Raw genomic sequence first — 12,415 nt, forward strand, 5'->3', positions numbered from 1 at the left:
TCCGCATGGATTTATAACAATAAATTTGCACGATCCTAGAACAAGATATCGTGTGGGTCTTGATAAAATATTTGGATAAATAAATAAATTTAATTAAACAGATATCATTAATATAATGAACAACTGTGCGTGGTTAATTCAAGGAACAAAAGATAAATGCAACAAAAGGTGCCGTGGAGAATATTGCAGGAGACATAATTATATTTTAAAGAAAAATCCTCATGCTGGTTCACGAAGTTGTGTTGGATGTAACAACGGGGTTAGAGGATTATATCAGATTTGTAAAAATTGCGGTAGAGATCGATACAGAAGTTTGATGATATATTACAGAAAAAGAAAGAACATAAATCCAAAAATAGAAAAACCACCATCAGAACTTGAATATTACTTGAAGAACAAAACAAAAGATTCCCAGGATTCAGATGAAGATTCCCAGGATTATTGAGCAGCAGAAAGGGTCCTGTCTACAATTCTGTTTGGGACAAACAATAATCGTAGACGCGGTATTGACCTCTATGAAGGGTCACTATTTTTTTTTTGTCTAAAAAAGCGTACGTGACGCGTTAAGTGGTCTGTTCACCCTCTCTGCTGCTGGGTGGGAGAAGTAAAATTGTGTGAGTGTGAAGAATGGAATAGAGAGGGAGAAAAGAGATACAAGTATAACTTTTTGTGTACGACCGTGAATAAATTTACATATTACATATACAAGAGCGTGAAAACATAACGTTCGTTGATACCAGGTATACACCTGTAGTTTCAGCTTTCCGGGGGCTGGGGTGGCAGCTGTGTGGCTCTCGCTTTCGCAAGGGCTGCCACAGTTGTAAATGAAGGACCCCTCTAAGGGCAGTCGTTTCTGAGGTGCCCAGTTTCCCGGCAATTCAAGCACGGGGGGGGGGGGGGGAGGGGGGACATTGTCAGCAGTATCCTGCAAGTCCCTTGGGAAATCAAGTGTGGGCTGCGCCTTGAGTAAAGTTCTGTTGTTTCTGTTTCTAGTTTAACGATATGAGTGCCGTTTTCAGCTAAGGTGGTATGAAAAATGATTGGAGAAAGAATCACAATTTGAGTAAGTTATTAAAACTCGCCTGTAGCGGTTATATATTTGCATGCATGATGTAAAAATATGTATTTTTCATTTGCACCGCCCTTTCCCCAAAGCAGTAAATCAGCTAATAGTTGTATGTGATACTGAAAGTAATTTTCTCATCAACACAGTTCGTTGTCTGCTATACTTGGGACAGAAGATGAAGAAATGCATGGTGGTTTCGGTCTTGTTTCAGGAACGAAAGGGGTCATCAAGTTAAACAAGATAAAGATCAGATCTAATGTGTGTCACCTGTCATATGCCATGTTTGTAAAAACAACTCGTTTTGGTGATGATTGTTACTGAATAAAACAGAAATAAAAATAAATAAACTAAACTAAAGGAATAAAAAAAAATTAAGTGTGTAGGAATTACCTCCCTTGAAATAAACGCATACTTTCAGTTTCTACTTTCCAGGAAGCTAACGTAGCAGACAAACAGCCGTGTGAAGTAAGCATCATTACAAATTATACCAGCGATTGTCAAATTTATTATCTGTGGTACTTTTCCGATGTCAAACGCACATAAGACTGAACAAGGACGGCCACGAGAGACTAAACATACTTCAGGTCTGAGCCTCTGGTCTTCATCTTCGTGTTGATGTGGACGAAGTTTGTTTGTTTTGGATAATGCATACAGAGTAAAAAAGCAACAAATAAATCCACTGTTGGCGCGATATGATAGCCTTTCCGTTTGTATGATTTCTGGGCTGAATTTCTTTTGTTGTGAAGACCTGATCAATTATCGATGGTATTATCTAAATTTTGAAAGCTTTGTATTATGTTTCAGCAGTTACTGTCACTTAATTCCGAGACTAATATTGGCATACTTCATAACTCATTTTGCTCGAAACTCAAATATCCAGGAATATAATTTTTAAAAAAATTAAGTTCCCATTTCTTATCATTCTTATCACAATCAATAAAGAAAACGAAATAGGTCAACATAGGTTTCATGTGATTGTTCAATTCATTTATATAGTTAATACAAAAATCAACCAAAAAGTGAAAGTGTTACTTTGCCCTCAGAGAAAAAAGACAAATGCTCACATAATTAATAATCGCAAAATAAAAGACATTGAATAATCTCTAAAATACATATTAAAAGTGTTTTTTTTAAAAAAAACATTTTAATAAGATGCTCAAATTAACATAAAAATGCCCACTTTTGAACATTTGGGATGACAGCTCCCCATGAAACTCTAGAAATCAGTACACCTTCGTAAACACAATGCATGACTTGCTTAGTAGTTGGCAGAATACAGTGTTACTTTGTCATCAGAAAAAAGAGACAAATGCTCACATAATTCATAATCACAAAGTAAAAGACGTTGAATTAACTCTAAAATACATATTAAAAGTGTTTTTTTATAGTGTCAACAGGATGCTCAAATTAACGTAAAAAATGCCCACTTTTGAACATTAGGGGTGACAGCTCCACACGAAACTCCAGAAATCAATACACTATGGATGACATTTCTATCACATACTTAGTAGCTGTCAGAATACCTTTTATGGCAGAAAGTTGGTTTGCCTTCTCAGAGTAGTTAGTAAGGCTTTTATAAGAACTTGTTGGGAAACAGAATTAAGTGAACTCGATTTATCTCCAAAGTATGTAAATTATATTCATTTTAGTTCACAGTTGATAATGATTGGATTTTCCAAAACTATTTTTCCTGGTCCATATGGGTCAATGTTGACAAGTGTAAACTTATGCTGTGGCCATGACATCAGTGAATAATGCATTTATTTGCCTGTATAGACTAGATTTCTGATGGCTTTTCATCTGTCATTATCCATTAGCACAGGGTTGTTATTGTTATTTTTCCTAAACGGCTGGGAGAATTGCTAAGAAATTTCATAATAAACTGACCATTTTTAATGTTATTGTTCTTTTACAATGATTCCATCCAGTCCTGATCACATTGTATGTTGCATCTAAATGTAATTTAAATGTACTATCACTAGTCATCTCTTGTGACGACTGTTGGGTGAATTAGTGAACCATTGCAGTGAGGAATCTTAGTCTGTATTGGATGAGATGTATCTGGTACAAGGCTTTTGCTGTGTGCAAAAATAGCTTATTTCACAAATACACACACACACACACACTCACTGGCTACTTTGTAGTTACAAAATGGTATTTCAAAGTTTTGAGATAACTGAGGTCTTTGTCAGGCAAGAAACAACTTAAACAAACCAAACAAACTAAAGCCAGGAGAAAACCTGAATTATTCACATTTTGAATTGCAGTGGAATTCATAAAAACCCAATAGATAATAAGAGAAGAAACAAACCAGATGGAAAGCATTATATACATGTTAGTAAGCTACATTTTTCACTTGTACTGACATTAAAATGACAAAGGTTTATCAATAGTATTAGAAAAGATCAGGGTGATCTGTGCAATTGCTTGTTTATTATTCTAGGAAACAGGATACATATCATTATGGCAGTTACTAGATTCAGTCACCAAGTAGACTTTCCTTGCTTTTGCAGTGGATACTCTCCACCAAAAAACAAAACAATCCTTTTGGTTGGCTGAGACATAATATGTATGCAATGTCCAGAGTTCATCTCCTTGGAAAATCACCAACTCACACTGTCAGGTGTACAAAGTACCACAATTATTTTTGTTGAGTGATGTATGCATTTAGACAGGATCTGCAGCTGTATATACTGCTGTGGCTTGCACTATCATTGAATGTTTAACATGTTATTCTTTTTTTGGAATATGTGTACAGATATGTTCAAAAATAACTTTGATAGAGAAAGACTCTATGGTATATATTGAAATGTCAGAGAGCATCTCAAAATATCCTGCTCACTGACTTTCTCTCTCTACAAAAAAACTTTTAAAAAAAAAACATTTTACTTATTAAGATATACAAAATATTTGTTATACTTTATGAAAATGTTATAAACATTATTTCTTGAATAAAAAAGTCCTTTACACCAGTAAGTTTGCTAATAAATAAAAACGTCCTTTACACCAGTAAGTTTGCTAATAACATCAGACAATAATGTCAAAACAAGGTAACTGTTCTCAAAACTAGGTTATTAATGCTAGAATGAATATTGTTACCTGCTGCAGCCATTTGTAGTCAATGAAAGTAGGAAATAGATACCTTTCTATAGCAAGAAAGGTTGTGACTCCTTAGCTTTGATCTCATCACAAGGCCTTCATCAGAGGAATGACTTGGACTGGAGTCATGTGATCAACTAGATGTTGACCACATGACAAGACCTTTGTATACAGTGGTGGAAGTTTCAATCTGGAATCATGGTTCAACAGTAAATCTTTATTAACATTGCATATGTCTTCTCATAGTTATGAATAGGAGGGACTATACTAAAAGTTAGGACACTTTTGAAGGAAGAGAAGACATGTGAAGTTTAAAAAAAGATCCAACTAGCAAATACAAAAGTAAGTTCATTGATACTTTAAGGACATAAAGAAAGATAAGAAGACTGATAAAGATTTGTAGAACTGTATTTATCGCACTTGTGAGGAGATGCCAAAATTGTATGGACTCCTCAAGGTACACAAGATAATCACATCCTTGCATCCTATCATTTTGGGGGTGGATTCTGTTACCTATCTTGTGTCAAAATATCTTACTGAAGTAGTGAGTCCTTTAGTTGTTCATGGCATATCCCACATAAAAAGCTATGCAGAATTTTTCTAAAAAATTAAAGATTTTAAAGTCACTCCATGGGAAAAATTAATATCATATGATGTGAGCATCCTTTTTACCAGCATACCTGTTGACAAGGCCTTGTCTGTCATCCAGAATAGACTCTTGAAAGACACAGGGTTAAACAAACATACTACTTTGGTGTTAGAACAGATAATTCCTCTGTTGAAATGGGTCTTGAATACTACTTATTTTGTGTATCAGGGAGAATTTTATCAACAGAAGTTCGGGGTGGCAATGGTATCACCAGTGTCTCCTACTGTGTCAAATTTATATATGGAAGACTTTGAACTTAATGCCATTTCCACTGCAGCCCATCTTCCAGATGTGTGGTTTTGTAATGTGGATGACACTTTCACCATGATGCATGAATACAATATTGACAAATTCACCAAGCATCTCAATTCCGTTGTTGAAAATATCCAGTTCACCTATGATGTAGAAGAAGATGGGAAGTTGCACAAGATAATGGGGGCAACAAAAGTTACCATTTACTATAAACCTACCCAGAAAGGCCAGTATCAGAACTTGAACTCCAATCACCATTTTGAACATAAAAGATCAGTGGTGAGAACTTTGTTGGATCAGTTGAACAACATTGTCAGTGTTGAGGAAGACTGGGTGTTGGAGATTGATCATATTAAGAAAGTTTTGAGGGCCAATGATTACAAAAACTGGATATTTGTGTTTACTGAATGGAATGGAGAAGGGATGAACATCTGAAGGGGAAGGGAGGAAAATGTATAACTGTTCCTTTACCATACATTGGGGGTCTCTCTGAAAGATTATTTTAAAAAATCTTCCAAAAATGTGGAGCTAATGTAATTTGCAAACCCTGTAACACCATCTACTCAATCTCTGTATATACATACAACCAAACTCCCTTGAATTAGAAGTGCTCAGTCATCTATAAACTCAAGCGTGATAACTGTGGAAAAGACTACATTGGGGAAACCTCTAGGAGCCTTGAAACAAGTTAAAGAACACCCGTACACTGACAGAGAATCCCTGACAGAAGTTGGTGAATATAGCAGAGAATCAGGATATACTTTTTCTTGCAATAACATCAGAGTACTTCGTAGAGAGAACAGTATCCTGTAAAGGAGAATACGAGAAGCTATTGAGATCATGGAAGGGAGCCAGTGTTGAACTGTGATTCTGGATTGGAACTTGTTCAGAAAGGTCATCTAGTTGATCATGTGACTCCAGTACAAAAGTCATTCCCCAGATGAAAATCTTGTGATGAGGTCAAACGCTAAGGAATCACAACATTTATTTTGCTACAGAAAGGTATCTATTTATTACTTTCATTGACTAGGTTACTAATACTTGTCCAAAGTGAGTTACCTCACCCCACCAGATTTTCAAGTGAAATATTGATAAACTCATTAATATATTCATAGTTTTCAGTCTCAAATACTTGTTATAAATTTACAGTGTTTGAGGGGGGAAGCTTGGGATTTCGCTCATTTAGAATTTGACATTAATAGATTGTTTGATCAGCAGTAAAATTTTAACTTGGACTAAATTGGTTTATGTTAACACCAGATTTTACTTTTACGCCAATAAAACGCACTTATTTCATGGATGAGAGCGACTTGTTTTCTTTAATTGCCCATTTGAATTACCTCTGAGAACCTTCTTAAAGTACGGACATAAAAATCTTTTTCTTAATATATTATTTCCTTTTATTTTCAGTGAATGATGGCTGTACTTTAAAGTGCTGATATATGACAAGACAAAAGAGAGAACACTGAACATTATGCATGGACACCCTTTAAATAGGACACTTGTATAAGTGAAAGATGCATTGTGAGCATTGTGGTGCAGAAGAGGAGGTTGGGGAAAACACTGGCTTCTGTTCCCAGTGTGGACATGAATTTAAGGTGAAGAAAAACATCGCTATTTGTCAAGCAACACTCAAAGATGGAACTCCATGCAAAGCAGAAATTGAAAAGAAATTCAGGTTCTGTAGGAAATGTGGCACTGAAGTGGATCCACAGTGGTTCCTCAGTAGTGTGGTGACATGCTGTGGCAAGGGAAGAGATGGATCTGTATGTGGGAACACTCTTTACAAGGAGGATGAGTTTTGCTATTTATGTGGAACTCGAAAGCCCACTGAAGAAACAGGTAAATCTATCAACATGTATCAGTCTAAAGCCATTCTCCATTCCCCTATATAATATGCATCTACCTTCTCTGCCAAGCCACCCCAACTCCAAATCATTCATGTAATTATAGTGGCAAATCACATCTTTTATCCTTTTGTGTCACCATATATAGGAAATCAGGGTTCAGTCTTGATAATTGGAGGTAGTTTTGTTGAAGGACAAGTAGTTAATTAAGTTGATTGTCTTCTGAACAAGTAACTTTTATAACTAGCGTACCTCTGATGTCACATTGTGCCACATAAAAACATGATCAAAACAGTGCCCACTACAGGATTGATCCGATTCAAGTTACACAGATCTTCCAAACTGTGTCTATACAAATGTTTGCAAGAGCATGTTTTCACAGTTTAACATTTTTGTTATAGAAAATGAGATGTACTTGTTAGAAGCCACTTGTCCATAGAACAAGTACTATAAAATATAAATATGACTACACTGGATATTGTTTTTTTGTTTTTTAGGTCCTGTGACAAAGACTGTGATAGAGGTCCAGTCAGCAGAGACTGATTTGAGGACAGAGGAGCCTCAGATGGTATTTGGTCCCAGTGCGTCTTTGACCTGTGGAGAATATTCATCCCTGTTTTCTCCCTCATCTATCCAGACATCCACAGCTGTCAATAGTCACAGTGATGGGAGTGGTGAGGATGAAGTGGGTATAGAGTTTTTTGAAGATGATGGTCAGAAACCTTCATCCATAGATGTAAATAAAAATAAAAAGAAAAAGAAAAGGAAAAAGAAAAAGAAATCCAAAAAGGAGTTGCTACCATGTGAAGAAAGTGGAGATAAATATTCACATGGAAATTGGGAAAATGTATGCAAAGAAGAAGTGAGTAAGGGGATTGAAATGCAAAATAAGGTACATGGTCAAATTTCTGTACCTTTTACAGGCAAGATAGGATTGGATGCAAAGAACAATAATTATGGTGATGTTTTGCTAGATGATTTTGATGAATCCAGTCATGAAGAAGAACCTTCACCTAATAAACAAGGTCCAGCTCAGGAACAAGAAAAGGGAATAGAGGACCAGAACGGAAAGGCATTGACCCCAAAAATGACAGCAGATGCATGTGATAAACTAGATTCATCAATGAAAGATGGAGCTATGAGAAGTAAAGATTCATTTGAAGAAGCTGAAAGAACAGAAGTGCCAGGTGACAGAATAGAAGGAAGACCAGGGTCAGGACAAAAGTCATATGATGAGGAACCTACACTAGAAAACACAATGCCTCCAAAATCTATCAATGATACAGAATTGGGAGGAAGACAAGAAGCACAAGAACCAACCAGTGAATTACATACATCAACAGGAGACTCCCATGAAGAAGGGAAAAGGCCAGAAGAAAAATTAGCACAGGAGAAAGGAACAATCCTTGGAGTAGAAATAACCAGTGTTGGAGGACAAATGCAAGAAACAGTATCATGTCAAGGAAATCAATCAATGAAAAAAATAGATGAGACACAAACAAATGAAAGACGAGGGAAAGAAGAGGTAACAGCTGCAGAGGATGATGCAGAAGACCAAATGATGGAGGATGATAAAAACATGGAAAATGATGATGCAGAAGATAAGGAAGAAGATGAGACAGCTACTGAAAATAAATTAGTAAAGGATGACCATGATAATAAAGATGTTGCAGAAACAACTGTCAGTGGGGAGAAGAGGCTTTCTAGGAGCCAGAAGAGGCGTTTAAAAAAGCAACAGAAGAAAGAAAGAAAGAGGATGGTTGCAGCCTCTGGCACAGAGGAACAGAAAAAACAAAACCAAAAGAAAGTGGAAAGTGCATCAAGTCAGGTATAGTCAAACCTATTTTAATAGTCATTTCTGTTAAGTGATCACCTGTCCAGAAATGTCACAATTTTAATGTCCCTTTGACCAGTTTTTATAAGAAATGAAGCTGTCTCACCTGTTGTATAAACCTGTTCTGGCCAATGCCCAGAGGTGGCAGATTTAATTGTACATCTTTATACCAAGCTTAGACAATGGCTGTAATGTACCTTACACACATGATCACTGGTATAAGGCAAAAAACAAAATATGTTTCTGGTCGGACAATCATCCGTTTTTCATTGCTGACTGTAGCACTTTTTTTCACCAGGGTAAAAAAAAATAATCCCAAAATTGACTTGTGCTAGTTTAATCATTACAGGGCTTGAAATTAGCGGCAGTCCGCTAACCCAAGGCTAGCAGATTTCCTGTCGGACTAGGAACTTTCATAATGTTAATAGTCCGATGGGCTAGTAAGTTTCAGTTATCAATAGTCAGCGTTTGTTTATGCCATTCCCTAATAAAGACTTAACTTAGCAGATGTTCTATAGAATCAAAGCAGTGGCCATTGTAAACAGTCATAAAATATTAACATGAGAAGATGAAGTCAATTTCTGCCTCGGAAAGGTGTGTTTCTATAACAAGAATCCATCCGATTTTGTTCATTTCACTTAACAGTGCAAATTATGGTCCCTTCATTAACAACAGAAGTTTGGTAATTGATCCTAATTAATCGGATAACGAATTAAATGAAAAAATGATGTGGTATGATACTTTATTCACTTGACCACCATAACAAACTACAAAGTGGTATATCACACAAAAGAACATGACAAAAACTATTCAAAGAAATTAGTTTGCACGTTTTTTTTGTTTAAGGTTTGGGTTTTTTTGCTTGCTACTCAAACACTCCAACAGTCACAAACAGGAAACTACATATTTTACAGTTCCATCAAAATAATTATAAGAATTAGATCAATTTATTACGATTACATTATTTACACATCCTTTCCATAAGCTACTTTTTCTATGATGATAAGAATAGTTTTTACATTTTTCCCTTACAAGAATGAACATATAATTGAATACACATGGAGATATCCAAGCAGAATGCCGTACATTTGTTGGGAATTAAAATCTCTGAGCATGGGCATCTAAGATTTGAAAATTTTCTGCCTTATTATTAATTTTAACAATACATTGAGGTTCAATTAATTAGGAACAATTACCAAACTTGTGATTTATGATATTGTAATTGGAGCTGTTAAATGCAATGCGCAGAGTGTCAGATGGCTTTGTTTGATGGGGACACAACTTTTCCAAGCTGAAACTAACACTATCTTCTGATGCTAATATTTTATAACAGTGTTTACAATAGCCACTGTTTTGATTGTGCAGAACATCCGCTTAAGTTAAGTCTTTGTTAGGGAGAGGCAATTTAACAACTACTAATTTCAACTACAATATAATTGGGAGGGGGCAAAGACGTGTTTTGAAACATGTTTCTTGCTCTGACTTTCTTATATAAAGGATGCTGTGCCATTCCCTTTCTTGCTTTAAATAATTCATGTCAGCTATGCTATAACATCTCTTATTTCAAAACAAGTCACAACTCCCTCCTTATATTATAAGACAGGCAAAATGTGGCATTTGACAGAAGGTGTTCAGCCACTGGAAAAAAAAGCAAAAGTTGAATGAAAATGAAGAGGAATAATTCTTATGAAAGGGAAAAGTGTAATGGAAAATTTCAGAAGAAATGGACAAAAGACAGGGAATGGCTGAATTATGACGAGGAAATGAATGTTATGTGATGCATTATTATTAACTAGTGTACGCAATTCGCAAAAACAAACACACAGAAAACATCCTCTTTTGTTGCGGATTGTTTGAACTTTAAAATTGAATTGGTAAACATACATGAAAGCTGTGTAACATTGTTTTGTGAACAGGACTAGTAAAGATTTGGCAGGACTAGTAAACTTCTGTATATTTCCATTTTTGAAATTGGTGGGGGGTACAAAGAAACGGGGAGGTATATTAAGACTATAGAGGGTTTATTTTAATGAGAGCAAAATCAAATTTCGGTTTCCAGAATACTATGACATTGTGCACAGGAGTTATGGCAGGTGATTGCCCATCCTTCTGAATTGGATGCTTGCAGCATAACTATATCTAGGATTTCAGGATTGTAACCAAATTCAGCATGCAGTTTTGTAATAATAGAGACCTTTGACAACATCCATGCCTAGAATTCCACAACATGATTTACAAGACTTATGGCCCTTGATGCCCATGATCTTAAGTTTGGTTTCTGCAACATGACTTTACATAGGATTGTTTGATTTAAGGGCATTTGGCATAGTTGGCTTTGTAGTGATAAGAAATTGTATCAGATCAGTGTATTGTGTTCCACAGCATAATATACAGGGGTTGAGTCACCAGATAGAATTTTGTCTTAAGGTAGTCCACTTTTATAAAATTAGCTCTTACTGAACAGCTTGAAATTATGTCACTATTAAATTATGTTGTTAATATGACATCACTTTTACATGATTAGAAAACATTTTTATCAAGAAGATTGTTAATATCAGCACAGTGTCTTTCACATGGTGTATGCAACAGTGTTTTGAATCTCTATATCATTGTTTAAATTTATAATATAACTTTTATTTAAATCATTTAAGACAATGATGGTTATATTTTAAATTCTTGGATTCATTGTCTAGTTAGCACTATAGTAAAGTATGTGTACACTTCATCGTAGGAATCTCATTCATAACAAGTCTGATTGCCAAGGTCAAATCAACAACTAAGTCAGTTATGAATGTTAGCTTTATTTGAATGGATGTCATGTCAACATAGCATGATTCTAAATGGTACATTTGCCCTGTTGAGAGCCTATTACACATGCCCCTTGCATTTGATTAGTTCATTAATTCAAGATGGGCAGAACAAGACTGATACATTATGACTATTGGAATTATTTTAAAATAATCCAATTTAATTGTTCAAGAAATTATAGTGAATCAGAGCTTGTTGATTTGGTGCATATATAGTTACTATATAATGATTGTACACACAACTTGTTCCATTTTTATGTAGTTATGCAGGCTTTGTAAGAGTCAAGATGAACTTGCAAATTATTTATATGTTCGTTGGATATAGCAGAGTGGATCATTTTTAATTTAAGTAGTCATTATTTTGGGATTATGTAAATATATTTAAGGACTTAAATATTTCATTAATTCCATCAGATTATGTGAAACTTTCTAGGACTTTAATGATATTCTACATTCATGAGATTACATTGAAGTAAAAACATTTGGAATAATAACTGTGATAATTGAGTGTTGTTAACTATAGCACATAAGCACTTTAGAAGCTTCATTCAAAATACCTTGGAGCAGTTTCTGGATTAGTGAGAAATTGATAGTACAGTTTAGGATTATTAGGATTACATTCTAGGAATTCATACACTATAAAGTTATTTTTAATTTGTTCACTTTTTTTAAAAAATTTATTTAAACAAATTTTTATTTTGGAAAACTTGAATGCTTATTTGGTTTTACCTGGTCTTGTTACTTAAGTTTTAGTCCCTAGATGTAAAAGATAGTATAAATTTAATCATGCAATTTTAGTTACAGTTTTCAATTACAACTTATATGATTACATGTATTAATATACACATAGCAAATTCATCT

General features: G+C 34.9%; 2 protein-coding genes across 5 annotated transcripts in view; both read left to right on the top strand.

Annotated features, from left to right (window-relative positions):
• The first annotated feature begins 1,462 nt into the window (after nucleotides 1-1,462).
• Nucleotides 1,463-12,415, top strand: part of LOC149786011 (E3 ubiquitin-protein ligase rnf213-alpha-like) — a 353,460-nt gene continuing 342,507 nt past the window's right edge. Inside the window, exons 1-3 of one of the 4 annotated variants that reach the window (XM_089976308.1) lie at nucleotides 1,463-1,531; nucleotides 6,477-6,908; nucleotides 7,411-8,741. In XM_089976308.1, coding sequence (XP_089832434.1) covers nucleotides 6,584-6,908; nucleotides 7,411-8,741 — 1,656 coding nt within the window. In that variant the 5' untranslated portion in view covers nucleotides 1,463-1,531; nucleotides 6,477-6,583. Of the gene's footprint in view, nucleotides 1,832-6,476; nucleotides 6,909-7,410; nucleotides 8,742-12,415 lie in introns of all 4 variants that reach the window. The other 3 variants (XM_089976310.1, XM_089976309.1, XM_089976311.1) reach the window with 3 other exon arrangements.
• On the top strand, nucleotides 5,055-5,501 carry LOC149786012 (uncharacterized). The gene has a single exon (XM_089978092.1). The coding sequence runs from the start codon at nucleotides 5,055-5,057 to the stop codon at nucleotides 5,499-5,501; it is 447 nt and encodes a 148-aa protein (XP_089834218.1).

The sequence above is a fragment of the Sinohyriopsis cumingii genome, chromosome 12 (genome assembly GCF_028554795.1).
Source record: "Sinohyriopsis cumingii isolate HCF-2022 chromosome 12, ASM2855479v2, whole genome shotgun sequence".
NCBI lineage: Eukaryota > Metazoa > Mollusca > Bivalvia > Unionida > Unionidae > Sinohyriopsis > Sinohyriopsis cumingii.